Genomic DNA, 27,392 nt, shown 5'->3' with positions numbered 1-27,392 from the left:
GAGTGTACAAGGTTACCTTAGGCATTACCAATACAGTGCCCATTCATAGGAGCATCAATGCCTATGACGATATATGCATTTTTCATTACATTTTACACACTTCACATTATACAACAAAATGCACTAAGACCCAAGTCAGTATTCATGCTACAATTGTTGTCTTCAGGGGAAGGTATACGACAGTCTCTGTCACACCCTTACAACGATGCGATGCTGATTGTACCCAATCAGAGATACTGAAGCAGAGGAGTGGGCAGGATTATGGATGGAGAAGTTGTGAATATTCATCTCACATTGACATGCGCACCAACAGGTCAAGTGTATGTAAATGTGAATTGAATATTCACCCCTTCCCCCACACAGAATATCGCCCACCCCTCCCCGAGGGCATCACTAAGTCAGTCTGCTGTATAACTTGCCCAAGAATTGCATCGCAATGCTCAACTGGCCATCTGCTCTCCTGACATGAGCATGACATCATGTATTTCTATGCAGCTGTTCAGGAGAGCAGACGGCCGGTTCGAGAATTAAGATGCCATCTTTGGGCATACAGCAGTCTGACCGAATCACTGATGGCAGTGCAGAGGGGGTGGCAGGATTATAGGCGGGTGAAGGGGTGACTATTCATTTGTGATTTAAAATTGCTTGACTTGCCGGCATGCAACAATAACTTTGTCTGGGGTTTACAGCAACACAACGGGGCAACGTACAACAATAAAGGTTACATATCCTGAAAGGGGTGGCCAAGTCCTATTTCAAGATACTACAAAAAAATGACCTGACAGATTTCCGTTAAGTTATAGCTGTGACCCGACTATTATGGCCAGGAGTCGTGTACGCATCTCCCCTTTCCATTTAACCCCCTAAATAATACGATTAATATCAATTGTGACATTTAGAAGACTGGGAAAGGGAAGAAGCTTCCGCAATCGGCACACCCACAAAGTCATTGTGAGGGCCCTATCGTTGCCATGGCAATCAGAGGCCTTAAGCTACAGCAAGCTTGTTGGACCATGCTGGTGCATTGCAAAAGAGTTATAAAAGTTAAAGTCCCATAGAAGAACTAAGAAAAAAACTAAAACATTTTTTTACAATTTTTTGAAAATATTAAAAACAAACAAACAAGTACATATATTTGGTATCGCCACATCCTGAATGACCTGACCTACAAAACTGTCACACTATTTAACCTCTTCAGTGAACTACGTTAAAAAAAGAAATAAAAAACATGGCAAAAAACCTTTGCTTTTCATCATACCGCCAAAAATAGTAGAATAAAATGAGATCAAAAAGTCAAATGTAAATAAAAATGGTATAGGTGAAAACACTGTTAGCAAAGAAATAAAAAAGTTATAGCTCTCAGAGTACAGTGATGGAAAAACAATTCTTTTTTTATTAAATAGTTTTTTAGTTTGTAAAAGCGCCAAAGCATAAAAAAATCTTAGAAATGAGGTATCGCTGTAATTGTACTGACCCGAAGAATAAAGCTGTCATCACTTTTACCACATGTTGAGCGGCATAAAATACAAAACATAAAACAATTCCCGAATTGATGTTTTTTGTTCATTTTGCCTCACAAATATCGGAATAGAAAAGCAATAAAAAATGTTCCTGAAAATGGTACCAAAAACAAAGTTAAATCGTCATGCAAAAAAAAAACAAGTCCTCAGATGACTCTGTCAGCATAAATATACAAAAATTATAGGTCTCAAAATATGGCGATGCAAAAACTTGTTTTTACAAAAAAGCATCTTTTGGTGTGCGATTGAAGAAAAACATCAAAAAACAACATAAATCTGGTATCGTTGTAATTGCACCGACCAGAAGTTGTCTAATCACTTATACTGCATGAGGAACAGTGTAAAAAATAAATAGAACCAATTCTTGACCTGTTGTTAATTACATTCTGCCTTCCACTGATCGCAGTAAGGCTCAGCACACATTTATCCTGCACCCTACGCTGAGCTCTGACATCGTATCTGAGTATCTCTGAGTATCCATGTAAATCTCTGAACTAAATGATTCAGATAGAACCTCTGGCAGATGGAGGCATTGTGGACTCTATCTGGCCTATGATAGGAAGGGGTCCGTTTTTTAAAGCGTACATAAAAGCACAGTCGGCCACAGTTTTGTGCACCTCTGAAAAGAAGGACACCAATGAACAGAAGCTAGATGGAGTCTAGAGTAATGCTGCTGCCTCATTATAGTAAATAGACTTGTCGGGGGTTTCATCTGAACCAAATAATTCGGAGATTTAGATGGAAACCCAGATGAAAGTGCTCAGCGTAGAGCACAGGATAAATGTGATCCAAAATATGTAGAATGTTCCTAACAAAAGTTTCAACTCAATCCACAAAAAAGCAAATCCCCACTCAGGTCTGTCATCTGTGAATGCAAATAAAGTGGGCTTCCACTTTACTGGTAGCACAAAGGCTCTGGAAAAGCGCTATCGCTACTCACCCCCCTAAAGAAAATCAGCAAATTCTACTATCCCAAATCCAAATGCTGCTATTCCTTCTAAGTATGACAGTGTGCCCAAACCACAAAAGTCCGCTTAATATACAGGTGCATGTCTTCAGAAGCACAAGCTGGGATTAATGTATGGGCACTAAAATCTACTGGGCAACACAATGGCAGATTTAAAATTTACTCTCTGCATAATCTACTGCTGCTTGTTTCTGCAAATCACCCAGGGATTCAAAATCGTCACATGTGATGTGAGCTTGCTCACTGCACCCTATTGGGAGGTGTAGTTTGTAAAATGGTGTCACTTATGGAGATGGAGGGGTTCTGTTCTTGCACCTTAACGTCTCTGTCACTGTCATATAGCACACTCAAACTATTCCAGCAAAACCTGAGCTCCAATATGATGCTCCTTCCCTTCTGAGCTTTGCACTTAAACTCAAAAGTTTTTTGACCACATATGGGGTATCGATGTACTCAGGGTAAATTGCATAACAAATTGTACCTATAATCCATAATAAGAGGTGTAGATTGTTGTGGAGACAGTTGCGGAGATTTTTGCTGTTTTGGTGCATCAGGTGCTCTTCAAATGTGATTTGGCATGTGCAATCTATTCCAGCCAAAATTGTGCTCCAAAATTTAATTAGTGCTTCTTCCCTTCTGAGAACTGCTGTGTGCCCAAACAATAGTTTTCTACCACATATGGTGCATCTGTGTACTCAGGAGGAATTGCAAAACAAATTTTGGGTTCATTTTCTCCTGTTACCCTCGTGAAAATGAAAAATTTGGGACTAAAGCAACATTTTTGCAGGAAATATGTGTTTTTTCATTTTCACTTCTGACTTCTTATAAAATTGGGTGAAACACCTGTGGGTTCAAGGTGCTCACCACACCTCTAGATAAGTTCCTTGAGGGTATAGATTCCAAAAAGAAGTCACTTGTTTGGGGTTTTCACTGTTTTGGCATTTCAGGGGCTCTGAAAACGTGACATGATGTCCGCTATCTGTTCTAGCCAATTTTTCACTTCAAAAGGAAAATGGTGCTCCCTCACTTCCAGGCCCTGCTATGTGCAGAAACAGTAGTTGTCCACCACATACAGTGTATCGGTGTACTCAAGAGAACTTTCACAACAAATTGTATGGTCTTTTTTTTTTCTGGTACCCTTGAGAAAAAGTAAAATTTTCATTTTTTCCTTCCAAATTGCTTTAATTCCTGTGAAGTACCTGAAGAATCAATACACTTATTGAATGTGGTTTTGAGCCCTTTTGAGTGGTGCAGTTTTTAAAATGGTGTAATTTTTGGGTATTTTCTGCCGTATAGGCCTCTCAAAGTCACTTGGTTTTGTAAATTTTGTTAAAAATTTTTTAATTTGCTGATTAACTTTTAACCCTTCTAACTTTCTAACAAAAAATTGTGTTTAAAAAATGATGCTGATATAAAGTAGACATGTGGGAAATGTTATTTATTAACTATTTTATTTGACATAACTCTTGTTTAAGGCCATACAAATTAGTAGTATGAAAATTGCAAACTTTTAGCCAAATTTTGAATTATTTCACAAATAAATGCAAAAAATGTCATTCAAAGTTTACCACTAACATAAAGAACAATATATCTAGAAAAACACTGTCATAATCACTGGGATACATTGAAGCGTTCATGTGTTATTATCTCTTAAAGTGACACTGGTCAAAATTGTCAAATTTGGCCTTGACAAGAGGGGGAAACAGGCTAAATATGTTAAGGTGTTGTTCATGGTTTTTGACTGTAGTATTACATCAATACATTTACTGACATACAATTGAGGCAAAATACCTTTATTTTGAGTGCTTTATTATATTGGAATTGCAGTGGATATTAACATTTTTACAAATATTCATTTTTTTATTCTACAAAAACATGTAAAAACTGAAGAATTTTAATAATTTCTGCAACAATGAGTTTCCAAAGTTAAAATAAAAAAATACAAACAAAGAAAGCATACAAAGTATAACATAACATAAGAAATACTTCAGAAATTATTTACACATATGGTACCAAATATTTCTGCTTCCGGTAAGGAAGCTGGTTACTATACAAGAAATGCTGTTGTACACAAAGCAAAACAAAAATAAAATACAATTTTATACAGCACCTTTTGCAGTTATTTATTAACACAGTGTTCGAGAGATTACAATTTTTGTTCATATTTGTCATCTGCACACAGTGAGGACAGCCTATACATTGAATGTTAATAGTTGCCTCCGGTGACTTACAATGACTAGTAAGTGCCACTCTTGTTCCAGAGGATATTGAGATAAATACTAAAGTCAAAGCCTATCAAAATAATAGTAGCTCAACTTCTAACACTTATTTCCAATGTCAATGTTTGATTGACCATTCAATAAATATATATTTTTAGTATAAACTTGGCTCTACCGAAGCATTTAAAGTAATACCGAATCTTGTCTACATCAACAAAACTGATGTTTCTTATGGTCCTAAGATCTATCTTCAACTTCAGGAGACATTGTGCAATTTCAGCAAACCGTAACATCCCTGTAATTACTTATACGATTATTTTATCTAACTGACATCATTCATCATCATCCCTGTATGAATGCAGGCCAAGACAGAAAAATGAAATGCTTCTTATGAAGTCAAGCCACTGTATAATCACTGTAGTTCATTGATTAGGAGAGATGTCAAATAACATTAAAATGTCATAAATAAAAAGGATTTATGAATTTTAGATAGGAAAATATTCAACTAGTAAAATTATTTAAAACTACGGTCGATTTTAGTCAGTCATCATTTCAAGAAATATACCTAGCCCTTGATTTTCTATTTTGGAAAAAATGACCTAGGTCATACCATGCATCTATCATGCGTTGTATGCATTTTTTTTAAAAAAAGCTGCTTCCCCTGAAAACAAAAAATAGGCCAAATTTCAATTGCCAGATCCTTCTCTCACCTGTTATTATTTTTTGGGGGAGAGTAGGGAGAATCCCATACATATTGGATGGTTGGTCAAAATCATTGTTAGGCCAACTAAAACAACGTGGAAATTAAAACAAGCAAGCCTATAACTGTAGGACTACAGAACATTATTTGAGCTGCAATGATTAAAAAGATAAATATATAGTAGATTGTTTCAGATATCTCTCATGCATATGAATATTGAAAATAATATAGTCCTAGATAGTCAATGAGTCAAAAGAAAAACAAACAAAATTAATTGGGTGCTTATTTAACTATATGTTCCAATTTAGGAGCTATCTCTCCCTACTGTTCTCCGTTCGGCCGAATGATAAAGTGTTTTCAACACGGTTAGAGAAGAAAACTGCTGCCCCTGAAAACAAAAAATGGGGCAAAATGAATCTGTCTGATCTTTCTCTACCATGATATCATCTATAAGGGGAGAGTCGGGAGACCCCCCATAGACATTGGATGGTTGTCCATAATTATTGTGCTAGGTCAACGTTCATCTCTTGTATCTCTTCTAAGAAGGATTGACGTCTAAAATGAAATAGTACTCCATAGTCTATAAAGCTAATTTTAAGATGAAAGTATATTGGACAGTGTAATTATTTCCTCTATAATTTATGGCTGAAAATAGTGAATATTTATTAAATACCTTTGGTTGCAAATTAAGATTCCAATTTACAATTTAGATTACTGGCCAGATATACATGTATAGATCAATTACTGTTTCTAGTTTAGGGATACTGGTAATGCTACCACAGCTCAAATAATTGGACATAATACGGTTCAATGAGTTCTACAAGGTAACAACTTTAGGTATCCCTATATTGAAAATAAATACTCAGAATGTGCTGAATGTAATGTGTTGTAAAGCAACATGCAGGTTTAGAAGAATGCAATACCAATGACCACTGGCTCTAAGGCAAATCCTGGGCTATAAAATATCTTTTAAAATATTGCATAATCTCAGATCACACTTCTACATTATTGTTTTTGGAGTTATTTAGGAGGCACAAATGGTCACAAACAGGAACTGAAGAGGACTGAAATCTTTGAAGCAGCAGAACACAACTAATAAGGAAATGAATATCTTCTTGGTCACACAAAACTCTCTTTCACCATTCATTACAATGTATCTTTCAGCATATATCTTTTCTAATATAAAGCTATATTCAGACATAAATGAGCCTCAGTATTGATGGAGGGGGCTAGAGTGCGCCATTACACACTTATCCATAAACTGTTCAACATTATCAAGGAATTATTCCATAGCATAGCTGTCATTTCATATATTTTAGTTATCTTCCCCAACATCATAAGTCTAAGAATAAAACATAAACATAAAAAATGGAGGTTTATTCAGTGAAATAGTCCATGAAAAGTGGACAGCACATGTGTGACCTGAATTGGAGAGTCTGATCCATGACTCGTCTCAAAATCGGACATGTCTCCTTGGTTTTGTGCGGATTACTCAGTCCGCTAAAAAATAGAACACAGACGTGTAACCAACCCCATTGACTATTATAAGTGCAAATGCTATCCACGAAAAACATGGATAGAACTCCTATGTGAAAAACACTGATATCTAAATGGGCCCTTAAGCTTCCGGAAAGTAATATATTTGTCGCCTTTCACTGCTTATGACTCATTGTAAGAGAATTATGAAAATGGCAAAAGGTTCATATCCACGTAAATAATTAATAAAGAAATAGTAGAACTGCTCACCTAAAAGGGTTGTGTGAGACATAACACCAAAAAAGCCTGGAATCCAGATAATGCATTTTCCTTGAAGTGTCGGGAATGGAAGTTGTTCTGCCCTGTCTGGAGTAATGACAAACCAGTAGTAAGATAAAAATGGTTACATACGGTTGTCCTGAGGAAGGAGTCCGTAGACTCTGAAACGCATAGACAATACATTTTTGCCTTACTACTGGTTTGTCGTGACTGCAGAGAGTGCAGAAAAACTTCCATTTCTGGCACTTCATTCTGTCATTTTAATAGAAAGTGCAGACGAGCATATTTTCGGTCCAAGGGCGATCCGACAAAAACATTGGATGACACTCAGACCAATGTTAGTCTATGGGGCCGTGCACATGTCCAATTGTTTCAAACACTGTCCGAGGCAAAAAAGATGCATGTCCGAGTTTGATCCGATATTTGGATCAAGTCAATGAGTGTGTGGGAAACATTGGGCTGCGCTTGGATGAGACCTGAGTGCAGTCTGATTTCTGCTGTCTCACAGAATGGAGAAGATGGAGACATTATTTCTATATTTTCTCTGCATCCTAGAGAATCAGATCACACTATACTCACACTCTGATCAAATGCTGACCAGAGTTTGATCGGAGTGTCACTGGAATCTGCTCATTTCTATCAGATGAGAGAATCTATGGTCGTCTCCCCCTGCCTTAACTTTCGCAAAACCATGTTAAGTAGAAAAAAGTTTTGAAGGTGTTGTCCCAGAATAGACTGATGATATGGCATGAATATCTGATCGGGATAGATCAGGAGGTCCAATCACTGGGACCTTGTCAGTTGCTAGCAGTAGTGGTAATACTGTAGGAAACATCATGACACTTTCCAGCTTGAGTCTATATGAATGTCACAAAGTTGACACATCCTACTTAACGGCATTACAAGAAATAGTTATTAGTATTTTTATGTTATTCAAATATTTAACATTGTTTTATTCTACCAGACCAATTTTATCATGAATATTTTTAAATTACACACATTTATCGCAAAACCCTACCTTTAGGTCATATGCTATTTTAATTAGAACTTCCCACAGATGCAAAATAACTTTCTTTATTCTTTCTTCTTGCCAAGTAAATATTCCACGTAGCGTAATCCATTCACAAATAAATGAGGGGATTATTTTAATGTAGCCACTACAGATTTAGAAGGTTTACTGTCATGGCTGGCACCATGAGGATAAGGATGTTCTCATTGTATGTTTGGTATTTAATAAGAGCTTTCGGGAGTGACCATTATACTTTATGTGCTGTCTGTAAACTAGAATTCCTGCATAGCATTACACAGTCTCTCGGAGGCATAAAGCTTGATACTGGCCACAATTCTAATGTATGCCAAAACATAGCAGATCCAGCGCTCACATCTAGCAGAACATTTAGGCTGGGGGGATAAGGGGAATAATCTGCTCCTGTTCCAGCCCACACAGACTTACAGTAGTTATCTCATGAATATGTCTTCTTTACTAGTTACACAGGATATGAGCCCTTTTTTATTTAACTCATTGAGTGCTTCATAGATGGCTACTACTCCCAACTGCACTGCTAAAAACATATTAAAAAATATTAACATAAGATAACCCAAGAGAAACAATTATGATGATCATTGTATAACAGCACCATTAAAAACCAATCAATGTCCTTGGGTCGGTGAAATGTATCCCAGCTGGTGGTACTGTCACATACTGTTTGCACTACTGGCACTAGAGATGTCATAGTACTACTCCAAATTGAAGAAGGGGAAAAAGCTATCAGTGGAAGGTATCACTAGAAAGACAGCTATATCATTTAAAGTGTATTCTGGGATTTAAGAGAGAGTGCTTTTTTTCCAGGCACCTAATCTGTCTATGGGCTGAGTCTGATATTGTAGTACAAGGCCTATACCATTTTTCCCGGCATAAAAACATAACTTTTTGATCATTCTTTTAAAGGATTTATTCAGGGCTATTTTTGTTACTTTAAATTATGCATTTTTGGCATTTCAAATATATTTTTTGCAATTAAGCTTCATTAAAATGTTGAACCGTTTAACTTCTCCAGCCTCTGCTATTCTCTTAAAGTGAGTTATTTATGAATGCTGGAGTGAAAGGGAACCAGTTACCTCTAGAAATGCTATTTACTAGCAGATACAGGGGTAATCTGCACATAAATAGCGTTGGAACCATGTCTAGCTGCCTTACTGGAGCAGCGGCTACAAGGAGAACATGAAGTTATATTCTCCCTGCAGCCGCTTGCTTCCAGTCAGTGGATTGCAGTGAGCCGTTAGAGTAACTGCTCACTACACAGTAAGTGACATTGATTGACAGCCTTCTATGCAGTGTGTATGTGTAATGCGGGTTGTCAATCTGTGGGCCACAAAGTGATTACAGGGTGCTCACTGTATAGTAAGAAGTGACTGTAACAGCCCTGTTTTAAAAATTGCCCACAGAGACACATCCTAGCTATATCTCCATCCAAACCATTAAATATCTGATAACAAAAAACATTCACCTACAATATTTTTTACTTTATTTACTATAAGGTTTTGTCTAAATATTTTATTATTCAATGTTGTTCTCATTATTTTATTTTAGTATTTGTATATATATATATATACATATATATATATATATATATATATATATATATATATATATATATATATATATAATGTCTAGTATGTGGAAAGGGAAAAATGCAGGACTACAACCAGATGGGTAATTTGTTTCAGGAGAGCTATTAATCTTTGCGTCCTTAAAGTCAAGTTTACACAGAGTTACAATGTGTTTCATAACTCAGGTGAAGGTATCAGTTTACTAATCCTGCTTTGTCAAGCTGCTACATAAAGGTTGAGAACGTGAACAGCCATTATTCAGAGCTCCAGACACATTCCATTTCCTATCTTTATAAGCAGGCCTCATTAATCTTTGCTGAACGGTAATTATACTGATCTGTTAATTTAAGAACTCCCCATCAAATTCTTGTCTTCTTCATATGCTTGCTAATATTTCATATTCACGTTAAGTTAAAACTGATATTTATTGTAAAGCTCTAATCTCTGGAGATATTTAAAATCCTATGTAAAATTATAACTGTAAGGTGTTTTTTTAAAGGGATCCTGACATCTGATACATGATGCCTGATCCACAGGCAGAATATATCAGGCACTGGATGTATGACTGAAGACATGTATGCTTGACTCTAAAGCTCTGGGGCATTTCAGAAAAAATTCTAGTTTAATAGGTGTCCGGGGACCAAGCCAAGTTGAGTAGTCTGGTCCTCGGATTCTTCTCCTCGCCCACTGTCAATGTCTGATAGGTCTCTCTCTGTACCCACACGCTGAGATACCGGTCTCCTGGACAGTGGGTGGGAGAAGCTGCGGAGGACCAGACTTCTCTCCTAGTCTCTTGTGCGGCTTGGTCCCGGTCAGCTTCTACAGCATGTTTTTACTGAAACACAAGTTTCAGGTCACCTCAGTGACACAATATAAATAGGAGGGACAGACATCTTTTTTTCATTTCAATAGCTATAGCAAAACAAGAGAAAGGACAATGCTGAAAATCATACAAGACAAAAAGCCATCACTCCAGTTCCTCACAAGCTACAAAACACCAATTTATTTTGTTTCTTTGGTATTTCAAATACATTTTCATCACAGTAAAAAAATAATAATTTTTTTATTTGTTCGGTTACAGGTGCAAACATGTATGTATCACTGTCACTCATGGGACCAACAAGCCTCCTTTCATGTAATTCCAAGATAATAGTTATTTATACAAACTAGCACATGCAATTAAACCAATCAGATCTCAGCTACTATTTATAAGTGCAATTAAAATAAAAGCTGTCACCTGATTGGTTGTTATGGTCACCTATTGCACCATATTAATAAATTCCCATTGTTGTAAAGTCTCCTAGGCTCCTGTCACAAATATGGCAGGTACATAAAAAGGTATTGCCTACAATAACCAGCTATAAGTTCTTTCTATTACATCTATACTCTCCAGTTACAGTTCCAATGCCCTAACCTAGCTAATATTGTCAAAATTGGATTTTGTTTTGTTCTATATCTTCACCTATAGGTGTTGATGAATAAACAGTCTCACGCCGTGATTTGTAACTTGCACTTAATCAGAAAGTTTATGCTATAGGTAAAATACAGTATCAGGGGGATAAAAAACTTGTAACATTTCTAAATCATTATGTAACTTCTTTTCTGGTTATTAAAATTATAGCTAAATGTTGCTAATTATCTGAATCAAAGGGGTTCTTTAGAAATAACAAAAAAATAACCATTGGAAATGTCATTGTAAATACACAATCATTTTGTCTAAGGCTTCTTTCACACTTCAGTTGTTTGGCGTCAGTCTGCTCCGACATAGTGACGGACTGACGGATCCGTCACAATTGTTGAGAAAACGGTTCTAACGGATCCGTTTTTTTTACGGATCCGTTACTTGGGGGGTTGTCTGGGAAAAGTATCTACTTTTTGGAGCATGTGCAATTGAAAAAGCGGATTGGGGCGACGGATCCACCGAAATGACGGTCGCGACGGATCAGTCGCCCATAGGCGGCCATTCTATGGAATGGCGGACGCGATGGATCCATCGCGAACCACCATTTCGGCGCAGACAAAAAACGTTATAATGTCCGTCAATGTCTAGATGACGTCCGCCAAATCTCGACGGATCCGTCACATGGCGGATGGAACGGACGACCATCCGCTACAATCTGTTGCTAATGCATGTCTATGGGAAAATAGCAGATCCGCCCCCCAAAAAATGGTGGATCCGCTATTTGAAGAAAATGGCGGTTTCAAACTGACGCCAAAAGACTGAAGTGTGAAAGAGGCCTAAGGAGGTAAGTAGTTAAAATTCCCACCATCTTGTGATACTGACAGAAACCTAAACTAGAACATTAATAGGATGAGTTCCTGAGAGCATGTGCAGGAGAAAGCTGCACTACTGTGATCTGAAGATAGCCTATACCATGTGCTGTCAAGTTATCGCCAGGTCACTAAAGCTGTTTAGAATTCGGAAAGGGAGGACAGCAGTGTGAACAGCCTTTTCTTACCTCAGCACCCTTGGTATCTCCAGTATTAGATCAGATAGACAGGGTGGACAGCAGTGTGAGCAGCCTCTTCTTTCCTCAGCACCCTTGGTATCTCCAGTATTAGATCAGATAGACAGGGAGGATAGCAGTGTGAGCAGACTCTTCTTACCTCAGCACTCCTGGAATCTCCAGCATTAGATCAGATAGACAGGATGGACAGCAGTTTGAGCCATCTTTTCGCACCTCAGCATTCCTGGTATCTCCAGAATTAGATCAGATAGACAGGATGGACAGCAGTGCGAGCAGCCTCTTCTTACCTCAGCACTGCTGGTACCTCCAGTATTAGATCAGATAGACATGGTAGACAGCAGTGTGAGTAGCCTCTTATTACCTCAGCACCCCTAATATCTTCAGCATTAGATTAGAAAATCTACTTGGAGCTACACATAAGGAGAGAAAGACGCAAGCTCATAGGCACCTGTCTTAGTAACATTCTAGGAGAGGTTTTGGTCAGTCAGCATAACAAAGCGGAGGCCATTTTACTTTTATAGTGATTCCCTTCTATAGTAATTACCTCCCTAAATGAGTGTGATTTGTTAATTACAGGTATTTCAATATTCATTTTTCCTGACATTTACTTTTGTTATTTATTTTTTTCTTCTACTACTGGAGAAACCCCTTTAAAGGTAGAATTTTAGATATCTTGATGACATATAATATTAAAGCCTTTTTAAAATATGGCTGAAAACCCCACATAAAACATTAATGAGACAATCTATATTGAGTATGTGTATGTATTATTTATTGAGCCATCCCTAGTATACAGGTTCATCACCCATATATTGCGCCTGTACCCCTAACATGATGCAAAATTGGAACAATCCAGACAATACACATTTATAGCAGGTGGCAAACATACAAAATGGCTTTTTCTTCCTATATAATAATGCCTCTCTTGATGGTTATACATATGAGAAATATTCTTCAGGGGTAACCTGGTGCAAAACAATTGCAAATTTCTATAGAGGACACATTTTCATAGACATTGCAAATAGCTCGAAAAATAGTGCAGGTTCTTGGATTCTACAGTTGTAGTTTGCACTAGGTTACCACCAATTACTTGCTAAGGCAATGTGCACACAATGTCTTTTTCAGGTGGATTGCGCCATGGAATCAAAACATGTCCAAAAGGAATGAGCATAAGCATTTCTATGTAAAAATGACTGTGAAATGATGTGCATATGTTCATATATTTTAATGTCTTCTAACCACTTCGGGTTAATAAAAATACCAAGCAGTTAGAAGAAGTCGCGTGTCAATTCTTTCTGCATTTTCCGCTAGGAAGACGCTCTCTATTTTACAATACAGGTCAATAGGAAAGCTCAAGACATGCCTGGAAGATGACTGGGCATTGTTTTGAGCTTTTTGTCATTGTTTTTGATTAAAAAAAGTTAACTACTTCTTCATTATTCAATGGAGAGAAAAAATCGATTGAAAAATGATAGTAGAAAAGACTTCACAAAAACAATGGGAAAACCCTCCAATAAAACAATGACTGAAAAAAGTGTCCGAAAAATGCTTAGGGAACGACCAAAAAAATGACACAAATGCAGCTTCAGGAAAACAAAAGCTTTTTGATCATCTTCTGCTTGAAAAAGTGGTTGGGTTCACCTGAGTTTAAAACACGTCATGTGCACATAGCGCACCGGTGTGTGTACACAGAATATTTTTGCTGAGTTTCCGGGGCAGAAACTGAGTGGATCTCCCAAGTTTTTGAGGCGTTTTGAGATTTGGAGGAGAATTTGGAGAATTTCACTTCAATTTCTGCTCTAAAATCTCCTTGAAAAACTTTGTGTGCACATATCCTAAGAAATAACAGCTTACTATGAGTATTGGTTGATTCAGACTCCATCTTATGCACTTACAGTAGTGGAATTGGACTATACAAGTTTAGTATTGCATCTTTCACCAACAAAATGACCAAAACACAAAATGATATTGCAATAAGTACAAAACAAAGTTTTACCAAAGTGCTCAATTATTCAGATTTTTCCTCACACCAAAAGTGGCAAATCTTGGGCATAATTGTTAAGTAGATGCAAAAATCCAAGAATGTAGTAAATTTTCTCAAATGAATGCAATAAGATGAAACATGGTCAATGGAAACCTGAGTTAAGTTGTCGATTTGAAACACATAGGTAATGTATTATTATTTGATATTATTAGGTTTAAGGCTCACAATGTCTCTGCTGTGCTCTGTGTATAGATACTTTTTTCTATCCTCCAGGAAGAAAAAAAACAGGTTTTCTAATGCCACCTATTGGCAGTAGCAATGTTCTATATCAATGCCCATTCCTGGCAAGAGCCTTGCTAAACATCTGGGGATATTTATTCAAACTAGATTCTTCTCCAGAAGGAAAAGACACCCACTGACATTCAGTGGCTTTGGGTTTCCCATTCCTCATCAGTGGAACGGCCTTTGACAGAGGTCTTGGGGGGTAAACTTTCTCTCCATGGAGTATGTGAGATGGCATTGGAAGAAAATGGTATGCGAAGTTAGATGTCAGACTTTACAGTCTGACAACAGTACAACCTAGACCTGTGCATGGATGGAATCACCCCATTCATTTACAAAGTTATGCAGAATTCCATAACACAAGCAAATTTCAGATGGTTATGAATTGTCCATTTTAAATTGGTAAGGCCAGGAAGACTTAAGTCAAAGGGATGGTTGTCCTACCACACACTGCTGTCTGGACTACAGGACACAACATTTTATGTAGACCAAGCCTATAATTCAATATTCTCTTATTTGCCCTTTTTCCGTCTCCAAGAGATTATGCAGGAAAATAGGCTCTGCTTACATTTGTGTTATGGTTTTTGTTTGTAATGGATACCACAATGCCATGCAGGATCATCACACAATGGACACTACCAATGCCCATGACTTATAATAGGGTTGACTAGGATCCACTGAGATGTCCATTATTTTGTTGAAAAATATAATGCTGGAAAAGGGGATTCCCGTAAAAAACATGTCACCTATCAGTAGGATACATGATATATGGTCGGTGGGGGACAGCCTGCATGGTTCTCTATTAATCATGAGAACGGGTGACTATAAGTTCCTTTTATGAAAGCAGCATTAGTGAGCATGTACGACCACCTCTCCATTCACTACCTATAGCAGTGTTGGTCGTATATGATCATTAAAGCTGTATTCTTACAAGGGACCATGAAACCACAGATTTTAGGATGGGGAAGTGATCAGCAGCCAAAACTTGATGGATCAATCGTCTATCATCTGCTATACTGATATGTGATAAATGTCTATGCAATGACTCAAATACAACAAATCTGTAACAGAGCCTGTGATGCAGATGTGAACATAGCCTTAATAAAATACTTTCCAATAAGGTTCTATTCTTATCTGCATTTTGGATTCTGTATTTGTACCAAGGTGTCCAAAGACATAAGCAGCGATGGAGGCATCCAACACCAATGTAAAGCGAAGCCTTAATTACCGGTTGGAATCATAAATCATCACTCCCATGTACAACAGTATACAATCATTTATTAGACAAAATCACCAGCAATACATAACTAGCACTTGCATATACAGATGTAGCAGTGCTGAATTTGTAATTTTTCTTTTAAGTCTTTGGGGCTGTTTTCTTACTACATTGTGAGAAGATAAAGCAGTAGGTTTAGCTTCATTTCCATTAGAATCTCAGGTAGAATATCATAAAGTCACAATGAGAAGAGCCAAATGACAAACTAAGCTCTGCTATTTCTGTAGTACATTTCTATGTAACAGACACACACTTGACTCTCTGGGGTGAAATGGGATTTTGAGCTGAAGATCAAGACATAAAAGGTATATACATATTGTGCAAATCACATGAATTGCAATTAAAGGTGCTTGGTCCATATGGCGGCAAGTATGGGGATATATATAATTGCTATGGCCTTTTGGTTTGGTGTTCCCGCAAACATGATTAACACTCACGGCCGCCTGTGACTGCGAATGAAGGTCAACAGTCTTAAACGCACTGTTAATTGTAAATGCTATGCAATGGCAACCTGTATAGCAGTACAGACTGACACGAGTCAGCTTGTTGGTTTAGCATAAAAAACAGACATGCCTGAGCCGCAAAGTATACATATGTCAAACTGTCAAGCTACAAAATTGAGAAAACTCAGACGCATATAGAACAGCTGAACCTTATTTTTTTTTCTTTTGATTAAAAAAAGAAAAAAAAAATGTAACTGTATTTTAACTGAGGAAACAGAACCAAACCATAAAGCTTGATTCCAATCAAAGGTAACATAAAATGCGATGCTTGTGTTACCATTAGTGCTTATGTTCATATAATTTCACTTATGTTCTCTCCATAAAATAAGAAAAAGAAAAAAACCTAGAAAAAAAAATCTAACTAAATTAGCACCCTGGGGCATTTTAAAGGTATAGAATATTCTTTTTTTTTACACACGGTGTACTAATATATATGCTCCATTTTTATAAAAGGCTATCTGATTTCCCATAAAATGTAGAAAAGCAATAAAAAAGAAAGCATTGGACTAAACGATTTAAAAGTAAATGCTCGCTTAAAAATATATATGCATATATATATATATTTATATATAATGTATAAAAAGGCCTGTACATTGTTTTGGTTGACTGGGTTAAATTAAAGGACGTACAGTGCACGCTAGACCTGGACTCGGGTTGTGTTGGGTGTATTACAGTTCTACACACTATACATTGAATTTTGAAAATATTTTTAAATAAAGATTTGACTTCTTAATGACAAGAAGTTCGTGGTAAATGGCTACAGACTTACTGGGCAGTGCAATTACCTATGTGGTAAATGTTTGGTGGAAAAAAAATTAAGGCAAATAGGTTTTCCTTTGCATCTGGTGGGAAGAATGAGAAAAAAATATTGAAGACTGCACCTTTTTTCATTTCCTTCTGTATTCCAAATTATATAATGTGGAAAGTTAATTTGTCTTCAGGCAATGATCTCATGCATGGAGACTGTATGGAAGATGCATGGGGACTGTATGGAAGCACAAAAAGTTCTTTGGGCTCTACACTCCAGGAATAATAGGCACTCTATGCACCTGTGTATGGTGCTTCACATGGCATTAAAGAGTAGCTCAGTAATACTACTGCATACCCAATGGAATATGTTCCCCACGTCAGACATAGTATTACTGAGCTGTTCTCCAGCACTTTCTCCAAAGTGCTCTAAAGGGAACATGTCACCAATAAAATGCAGACCAATCTGCAGGCAACAATGTCATACTACCAGGGGAGCTGAGTAGATTGATACATAGATGTGTGAGAAATGAACCAGTAACCTGTGCTTTCATTTTTTAGAATCTCTACTCTTTCTTGTATTTTTGGTCAAGGGGGTGGTCCTATCAGTGACAGCTGTCAATCACTAGTGAGACCACCCACAAGACAGAAAATCCCAGAAAGAACAGAGGTTTAAATGACAAAAACACAAGAATATACTGAATCTTTTCTCACAAAATGATTTATCAATCTACTCATCTCCTCCTGCATGAAGCCCACAGATTCGACTGCAGTTTCATGGCGACAGGTTTCCTTTAAGGCCATCTTGTGTATTATTTACGATATTCATAAAAAACTAAAACCAACACAAACTCATGGAGCTTCATATATAAAGTGTCCTATTCACCATAGCAACCAAAAAATTAATAGTTTAGCTTCTGTACATTAGTCAGAAAATGAAAGGTGGGCGCTAGGTGCTATGGGTCAGAAGTTCCATGTTTTCGAAGGTCATTTTGATGTATTGTTTTGAGAGCCAATTAGATGTAAGATTTTTAGTAAATTGTTCTGTAAATTCATTGTTGGTTGGGTGCTACAGGTAGCCATACTGTTTTAATGAATTTCCCATTATTGTATGATATAAGGTACTAGAACGCTAACAGAAGTTTTAGGAACATAAATAGGTAGTTGATTGCAATCCCAATAATTCATATAGGCCTGAACATTCAAGATGCCTTCTCATATATAAAGTAATAGACAGTAAGTGGTGAATAATTCATTAAAGGGAACCTGTCAGGTAAACTGGCTGTAACTGCACCCTTGGCACTGACTGATGGCCACCCCTAACACTGAGCCCGCTGTCAGACAGTGCTGGGGATGAGGTTACAGCCACCACTCTCTACATCCAGAGCGGTGACCAAAACCGTAACCGTTCCGGTGCCACCTCTATGAGTCAGCGGGGCTCTCGGCTCCGCAAGGTGTCAAAACGCTTTTAACCTGCAGATTAACACCATATGGTTAATAGCATTATTTTACATAACAGGTTCCCTTTAGCATACATGATGGGACAGATTTATCAACACTATTTTGGGCCTTATATGACAGCTTCATGTAGGCGATGAATACAAAGACAAGATTTCTCAAAAACATTGGAATCAGAATTGAAAGTGTTTACTTGAGTCTCTAAATAGGCCTAACTCCTCGATAAATATGGCGTACACCACCACCAACAGTTTTCATATATCTCCTAAACCAGGTTTTCATACATAAATTGTTGATAAACCTGTCCCCAAGGGCCTCATTCTTGAGAATGCAGTAGAAAAAAACAACTTGTTGCTCATACTTATAGTTTCTTAATTGCCCTGGAAACATGAACTCAGACTGGTTGCTGTGGGCAATAAGACCAGGTTTTCATGCAACACAGTTGACCTCATGATGCCCATGATTTTATATAGATAACAATTATCTATCATTTTTTATTAGCAATATAATTAATATACGGTACCTGCAATATTCATTCTGAAATGTAAAGAATAGCTCACTGGAAATGTAACAGATTGTGTTGTAATTGCTTGTAATTGCTTGAAACAATGCTACAGAAGGGTTCCATTACTGCAAACAGTCATTTTGTGGTGCAAATAAATATTTGATTATTTTACAAAAATTTGTTCAGAAACTGATTCCAATTTTATTGGACATATCCTCCTAACTATTGGATCTGTTCCACAAAATGGCTACTTGCACTCTGATAAATTAAAACGTATATTATATTAGTTTGGTGCAACCCCCAAATTTGGTCATTGAGCAGAAATGGCTGTTAACCTTTTTTATATATTTTTTAAAGAACAAATGGTTCAGGTGACTATGCAGAACAATGAGAAAAATTAAACAAAAAAAAAACATAAAACAATGTAGCTATGTACATATATGCGGCAGTTCATAAACTAATACATTGTACCAGAACACTGAGAAAGCATCACGCATTTCCCAAAACTGCATGATAATAATGTAATAAATCCCTTTTCTTAGACATAAAAAGACAAAACAATGAATACTATAAAAAAGGGTAGGTATGGTCTTTCAATGAATGAAGAGACTTCCAGGTTTCAAATAAAGTTGAAAAAAGTTCATAAAAATGGAAGATCTGATTTAATACCAAACTCCCGGAGGCAGTTCTTGAACCCATTGTCTCAGAGAATGGGATTTATGTCTGTTCTGTGGTTGGCAAGAGGGTTTAGAGAGGAGCTTCCAACCATATCACTGACTGAAGAGGAAGTCGTAATGGTGTTATGTTGGATCACTTGCTGCTGGGAGCAGGCAGGAACAGGGCTCTCGGGTGGGCTGTTCTCAGGACCTGGGTAAGACATTGGCACAACATTTTATTATAATTTACTACATGCTAAATAAATTAGAATAACAGGCTGAAGCTTGTCACATGAGCAGCACAGTTTATTATAAGGTATTGACTCCTATTACAGATGAGCCATTGAGCAGTGGTGAGCTCATGGAAAGCCTTGTACACCAAACCCTCAATGCAGTCTCAGTCAGAAGCCTTGCTTTCTTATGAAACTTCTAGTATAAGCTGAGATTTCTCCTGGGCCGGAAGCCCCGAAGGAGTCTTCCTCCTTCAAATTTGCCACATTACAGCAATTGTGTCTAATATGAATTATATTATTAAATGGAGGATGAGTGAGTACAGTCACCTTATTCAGTATATTGCAAAGCAACATATATTAGTAAGTTCCATCACATACAAAAAGAGGTATGGTACACTTAAATGATGGAAGCAAAAAATCGGAACTAGTGTTAAGCAAAATGGGACCTAGGTCCAGTGGCCACATCGGTACTCTGTGGCAGCTTCCACAGACAGCTGTAAACTTCCTTCAACCTGCCAGCATCCTCGGCGCCTCTTCTAATTAGTAGGCTCTTATGGATGTCATCAGATTGTCAACAGAATGTCGGCAGGTAGAAGGGAGTTTGTAGTGCTCTGGTCCAGCTGTCACAGACTACTAACGTGGCTACTGGACTAAGGTCCTGTAAATCGTTTTGCTCAACGGAAACGCCATCAAAATAAGTTGCCATTCCATTTCTCAGCTAAAAATATAAATATCAGAATTTCTAGCCTCATGAAAATCTTGGACCAGCTCATAGTGTTTACAGCTGGAACTCAACATCAAAGTATTGTAAAGGAACATCTTAGATATTGGAATTAAAACAACCATAGTCATGGTCAGGAGTATGTTTGGTATCTGTGTTGTATGTGTGCCGTGTTTACTACATAATATTGTTTAACTCATAAAAGCTGATTCGGGGTTTTTTGAAAACACACCAAATGATGGAAGGTGTTATATATTACATAATAATCCAAATGGTGCATTGTCGGCACTTAAAGGGCCACTGTCACCCCCTCCAGCAACAAGGTGGCTCTTTTAGTTTTTGCTTCTGTTATTCCCTCAATAAAGCGTTTTATAATTTTCCCCAAACACCTGTCTTTGTACCTGGAGGCAGGTCTGAAGCCTCCTCTGTGAAGCGCCCAACTACTACCGTCACTCATCTCTTCTGGGGCGATGGTCGCCGCCCCCTGCACGCTGTTCTTCTTAAATCCGGCGCCTGCGCTGTGCGTGCCTGCCTGGGGCAGGCGCAGTGTTCATTGGCCGTCCTAGCGCTGATGCAGGTTCCGTTCTGCGCCTGTGCGGGCAGTGCGGCCACCCTGTTGCTGAATCCCCACCCCGCACTGTGTTATGCATTATGCACAGTGCGGGGCTGGGATTCCTGGGCATGCGCACTGCGCTTGTCAGACGCTCCCCCAGGTTCCCCGCCTTCCAGCGTCGGTCTGTGCAGGAATCTGCCCAGGAATCCCCGCCCCGCACTGAGCATAATGCATAACACAGTGCGGGGTGGGGATTCAGCAACAGGGTGGCCGCACTGCCCGCACAGGCGCAGAACGGAACCCGGCATCAGTGCTAGGACGGCCAATGAACACTGCGCCTGCCCCAGGCAGGCACGCACAGCGCAGGCGCCGGACTTAAGAAGAACAGCGTGCAGGGGGCGGCGACCATCGCTCCAGAAGAGATGAGTGACGGCAGTTGGGCGCTTCACAGAGGAGGCTTCAGACCTGCCTCCAGGTACAAAGACAGGTATTTGGGGAAAATTATAAAACGCTTTATTGAGGGAATAACAGAAGCAAAAACTAAAAGAGCCACCTTGTTAGAATGCAGCATTACTGCTGCCCAAGGTGGCTCTTTTAGTTTATAACGGTTGGAGGGGGGTGACAGTGGCCCTTTAATATAAATACAGCTCAACCCACTTATAATATTCATCTGCACCATACAGAGATTGAAAGCAATTAACTCAATTATATAAGTATTTCTAATCTATGTAATGATAGATATATCTGAAAATAATTCCTATGGAGTATAGGGTGCTATAATAATAGTATAAGACACAGGAGTCCTCTCTGTATGCCTGTATCAATTCCTGTGCAAAATATAATATGGCTATAAGGTAACTGTTTTCTGTCTACCATTTAAAGAATAGCTCCTCACCCTTTTAGCATTTGTTAATGCGTTAAAATCTTTGGGAGTATCAGCATATATGCCAGGAAATGTTTGCAATGTATATGCCAACAGTGCACCACAGACATGCTGCGTATCACGTCTTAGCTTTGCTTTGGGAACAAGTTCTGAAACATCAGATACTGTAATGAATATCAGATGCCTACTTTATATATACACCGAGGAGGATAACACTCGCTAGAACTTATTACATATCAAATCTCCATGTCCTGGAGCAATTAATACAGTATATTCAGTCTTTTAGAGGTGAACAATCAACTGAGTTACAGAACAACAGAGTTATTCATTTTTATAATATCATACTGTATAATAAATAATACCTTTAACAATATAAAAACAACAGCACATACACAAATGACTAATTATATAAAAATATAATTAACTTAGGCTCTGTTCGCTTTAGTATTAAGATAATGAATATATTTCTAAATGGAAAGAAATTGAACAACTGTAAACATACAAAGTAAAATTACTCAACGTTCAAAAATTCTCACTTGCTTGTAAGCAACAGACAGCAGATTGGCACATAGTTATTAGCATCAGAGCATACTTAGAAAGAGCCAATTTCTGATATATTACTAAGGCCAAATTCAGATAACCATAAAACAAAGTTCGAGTACAGACCACAATGTCCGGACCTGCCGCGGGTCTTCTGACCAGAAGTCAACAGCCTTACATATGCCGATGAGGCAGTTGAGTTGGGGTTGGGAGACCCATGACGGGTACTCGGAACATATTTCCTGGACACCTGATTTTGGGCTTAGAAATAACTAATAAAATAGTAGACAATATACTTTTTTCCCTTGAAAACAATTCTAATCAAGGGAGTAGTGAAAATATATTGTTAATTAGTTTTACGTTGCCATTAATGATACTTAATACATTTAGGCTAATTATACACTTAATAATGTATCTGTAGCAATTCTGTAAAATAAGGTTAATTCTTAAGTCACAGTCATGTCGTGTTTCTTCTGTGAACTATACAAAGTTTTTTTTACATTTTTTACAATGATCATGGTAAAAACTGTGATTTTCCGACAATGTGTGAATAGGCCTTCACAGCTTTGAAGATGCACCGCTCTGAAATGCCTTTAGATTATTTCTACTAAATGTACATGGGTTTTTTAAAACCCTATCCACATGTATCGACCTGTGTAATCAAAGATTTTTGGATGTTTAATACGCATTTCCAATCTGCAACAGATCCGCCACGTAAAGAGTGTTTTTTAATTACAATTGTTCACTTTGATTCTTTTAAACTTCGCTTAATTTTTAGTTTGAATGTGACTCTGACAAACAGTGCATCCTATGGGGTATTATGGTTAAGGATTATAACTATTAATTAGCCTTTTCAATTTAGGGTTAATGTAACTGTTATAGTTTTCATTCCCTGTTGTCACAACATTGCCTATAATGGGTATGTGAGCAATCAGACCAAGAATTTATAAAGGATATATGCTGTATCTTTAAAAGAAACTGAACTTACCATGCACTGGGCAGCTTTTGAGTAGCAGTACTCATCCTGCATAAAATGGAAAATTCATTTTAAATGCTTTAAGCAGCTCTCCTGCACCTTTGCTTGTTACCTTAAATAAAGCTTGCAAGAAGGCCAAAGATGACATCATACAACCCAGGTTTAAAATAAAATGTGATTGGCAAACTGCTGAGAAAATATTGTGCTAATATATGTGTAAAAGCCATTATGTAGTTATAAGACAGACATACACTAAGAGGTATTCTAGAAATGTATTTCTAACAGCAAGAACAATTAACGAACCCTTTGCTGTTAAACGACCACTCAGATGATTTTATTTATTGTCCACTCTCTTAGCAATCAGTAATGTATGTGTAGAGAGTATATTTAAATACTAGTCGGTTGCCGTCTTCTGCCATTTTCGACGCCGCTCTGGCATCACATGGCTGCAGTTGCCACTTGCCATCTCACGCAGCATCTTCTCAATTTAAGCCTCTAAGACTCAAAACATGGTTTTCCTAGCCACACAGAAGATGCTGTGTAAGACGTGAGATCACAAATGTGGTCATGTGATGCCACAGCAGAGGTCAGTGGCGTTGAAAATGATGAGAAATAAAAAATTGCCAGAGTGCCCAATTATAACATCCTAAAAGATAAGTATGGAACTCAGGCCACGTTTTTTACTCCGGTATTTGTAAGCCAAAACCAGGAGTGGGTGATAAATACAGAAGCGGTGACGTGTTTCTATTAAACCGTACTTTTTCCTCTGATTTTTCCACTCCTGGTTTTGACTTACATATAGTGATGTAAAATATTGACCAATACTGATCATGTGAACATGGCCAAAAAGTCCCGGTATGACATGCCTGTGGCTGAAACTTCCATTACGCCACACAGTAAAGTAGTGAAAGTAACAACAGACATGTTAACAAATAGGGCATCTGTTATACCCATCAGAGTTGTCACTGAATTTTCCCAGAGTCCTATTTCAAGATCATAATCTTGCCATAATCATATATATATATATATATATATATATATATATATATATATATATATATATATATATATATATACCGATCTGGCAAAATTTAAGAGATCGCAACATCAAATCCCTGTCATGGGCAGCCCAATCTCCAGACCTGAACCCCATTGAAAACCTCTGGAATGTAATCAAGAGGATGCTGGATAGTCACAAGCCATCAAACAAAGAAGAACTGCTTACATTTTTGTGCCAAAAGCAGTGTGAAAGACTGGTGGAAAGCATGCCAAGACGCATGAAAGCTGTGATTAAAAATCATGGTTATTCCACAAAATATTGATTTCTGAACTTTTTCTGAGTTAAAACATTAGTATTGTTGTTCCTAAATGATTATGAACTTGTTTTCTTTGCATTATTTGAGGTTTGAAAGCACTGTTTTTTTTTAATTTTGACCATTTCTTCTTTTTTAGAAAAAAAAATAAAAAATTTATCGCTAGCAAATTTGAGTAAATATATTTACTCAAAAATATAACTTAGACAAACTGACAATTTTGCAGTGGTCTCTTAATTTTTGCCAGAGCTGTGTATATATATATATATGTATATTCCTGACATTGGTATTTTTTTGTTCCTTCACCACACAGTTCCTGAGATACGGTTCCATTTACCTACATGGAAATCTACTTTTAGCCAAATGGGTTTGGTCCTTAAATACGTACTCCCATCAAATATTTTATGGGCAAAATCAGTGTGATATGTAGTTTAGTGTATATTACTATATTAATATACTCACCCATAGCCGTGTTTTCCGGTGATCAGTGCCACTCTGGTTCTCTTCTGAGTCACGCGGCTGAAGTTACGACTCTCTGGATCACACAGGTCTCTTTGTATGAGCTGGAAGTTGGTTTTACACTGTAATCCTATGGAGAGTCAGAACAAGGCTCCATAGGCTTATATTGTAATAGCGACTTCTGGTCACACATAAACCGCAGTGTAAGTCAGCAAGTCAGAATAGTCATCATGTGTCCCAGAAGAGGACAGGAGCAGCGCTGGAAAATGGAGAAGACAGCTACCTATAAGTATACAAATATACCCACACTACACTGCATATACATTCACACAGTTTAGCCTTAACAATTTTAATGGGAGTGCTTGTACAACTCTTTTCTATGGGAGTCTACTTGAGGACCAACCCTAGATTTATATACAGACACAGGGGGCTACACCTCAGGAACCGAGAGGAGCTGGACCAAAAAATACACAATGCCAGCATCAGGGGAATGGTGGTATTTATTCCATGTACAAACAAAAATTACATGTTAATAGCAATAAATACCTTTTAAAAATTTTGAAATAGAAATATTGAACTACAGAAGTCCTCCCCCCGCTAGAAACATTACTGTTGAAGGAGAAACCTGAAGAATATGGTGGTGTATAAGGGCACCGTTGCTCTATGGCACACACAATGCAGTGAGAACCAGGACTCTGTCCCAGGGGTCTGAAATGCGAATGAGACCATTCGTTACTGTTTGTGACTGGTACACAAATAGGCCTTTTTGACAATCAGAAGTCTGGGAAAGTTGTGTGACAACCATGTAGGAACTGTAATGTTTTGGTTGTCAGCTACTTTATTAGAAAAAGACAAAGCCAGGATAAAGCTAAATCCATTTTTTCTTCACAAGAGAACAGAAAATTAGCTGTTTATGATTGTTATCTCTGAGAGAAATGCTGAAAGGAAATAAATATATTATGGGGAAATTTATGAAACTGTTGAAATGAGAATCAGTTGCTCATAGCAACCAATCTCAGCACTGCTTTCGCTTCATATTCTGGTCTTGAAAAATGAAAGCTGTGCTGTGATTGGTTGCTATGGACAACAGAGATAGTTTTCTTTTTTCCATAAATTTGCCCCATTAAAGATAATGACTATAAAGTGCAATGTCAAAGCTGTTTCATTATGCACAAAATCTCATTTAGAATCTGAATCAATTATGACTTTTATATCAGTGATGTTTCAGTGTATATTTGTTTTCCCAGTTAGGTCTGCACACAACTATATCTGCAGACACAATATATGTCCTATCTATTGATCAATCAATCCTGTCTTTGTGGGTAAAGGTACCTTCACACGAAGCGACGCTGCAGCGATAGCGACAACGATGCCGATCGCTGCAGCGTCGCTGTTTGGTCGCTGGAGAGCTGTCACACAGACCGCTCTCCAGCGACCAACGATGCCGAGGTCCCCGGGTAACCAGGGTAAACATCGGGTTGCTAAGCGCAGGGCCGTGCTTAGTAACCCGATGTTTACCCTGGTTACCAGCGTAAAAGTAAAAAAAACAAACAGTACATGCTCACCTGCGCGTCCCCCAGCGTCTGCTTCCTGACACTGACTGAGCTTCGGCCCTAACAGCAGAGCGGTGACGTCACTGCTGTGCTTTCACTTTCACTTTAGGGCCGGCGCTCAGTAAGTGTCAGGAAGCAGACGCTGGGGGACGCGCAGGTGAGCATGTACTGTTTGTTTTTTTTACTTTTACGCTGGTAACCAGTGTAAAACATCACTGGTATCGTTGCTTTTGCTTTCAAACACAACGATACACGGCGATCGGACGACCAAATAAAGTTCTGGACTTTATTCAGCGACCAGCGACATCACAGCAGGATCCTGATCGCTGCTGCGTGTCAAACTAAACGATATCGCTAGCGAGGACGCTGCAACGTCACGGATCGCTAGCGATATCGTTACAAAGTCGTTTCGTGTGAAGGTACCTTTAGAAGACCACTTTTTCAATTAAATAGGTATTAATAATTACTGCCAATTGATTGTGTGCTTGTTTCTATAAAAACTGGAGACCCA

At 37.9% G+C, this 27,392-nt stretch overlaps 1 protein-coding gene across 4 annotated transcripts in view; it reads right to left on the bottom strand.

Moving 5' to 3' along the window:
• Nucleotides 1-19,639: 19,639 nt before the first annotated feature.
• The window catches only part of CREB5 (cAMP responsive element binding protein 5), a 607,187-nt gene continuing 599,434 nt past the window's right edge, over nucleotides 19,640-27,392 (bottom strand). For 3 of the 4 annotated variants that reach the window (XM_077268825.1, XM_077268824.1, XM_077268827.1), the window contains one exon: nucleotides 19,640-19,861. In XM_077268825.1, the coding sequence (XP_077124940.1) occupies nucleotides 19,698-19,861 (164 nt within the window). In that variant the 3' untranslated portion in view covers nucleotides 19,640-19,697. Of the gene's footprint in view, nucleotides 19,862-23,568; nucleotides 23,605-27,392 lie in introns of all 4 variants that reach the window. The other variant, XM_077268826.1, reaches the window with a different exon arrangement.

The sequence above is a fragment of the Ranitomeya variabilis genome, chromosome 6 (assembly GCF_051348905.1).
Source record: "Ranitomeya variabilis isolate aRanVar5 chromosome 6, aRanVar5.hap1, whole genome shotgun sequence".
NCBI lineage: Eukaryota > Metazoa > Chordata > Amphibia > Anura > Dendrobatidae > Ranitomeya > Ranitomeya variabilis.
This window is presented reverse-complemented; position numbering and strand designations above follow the sequence as displayed.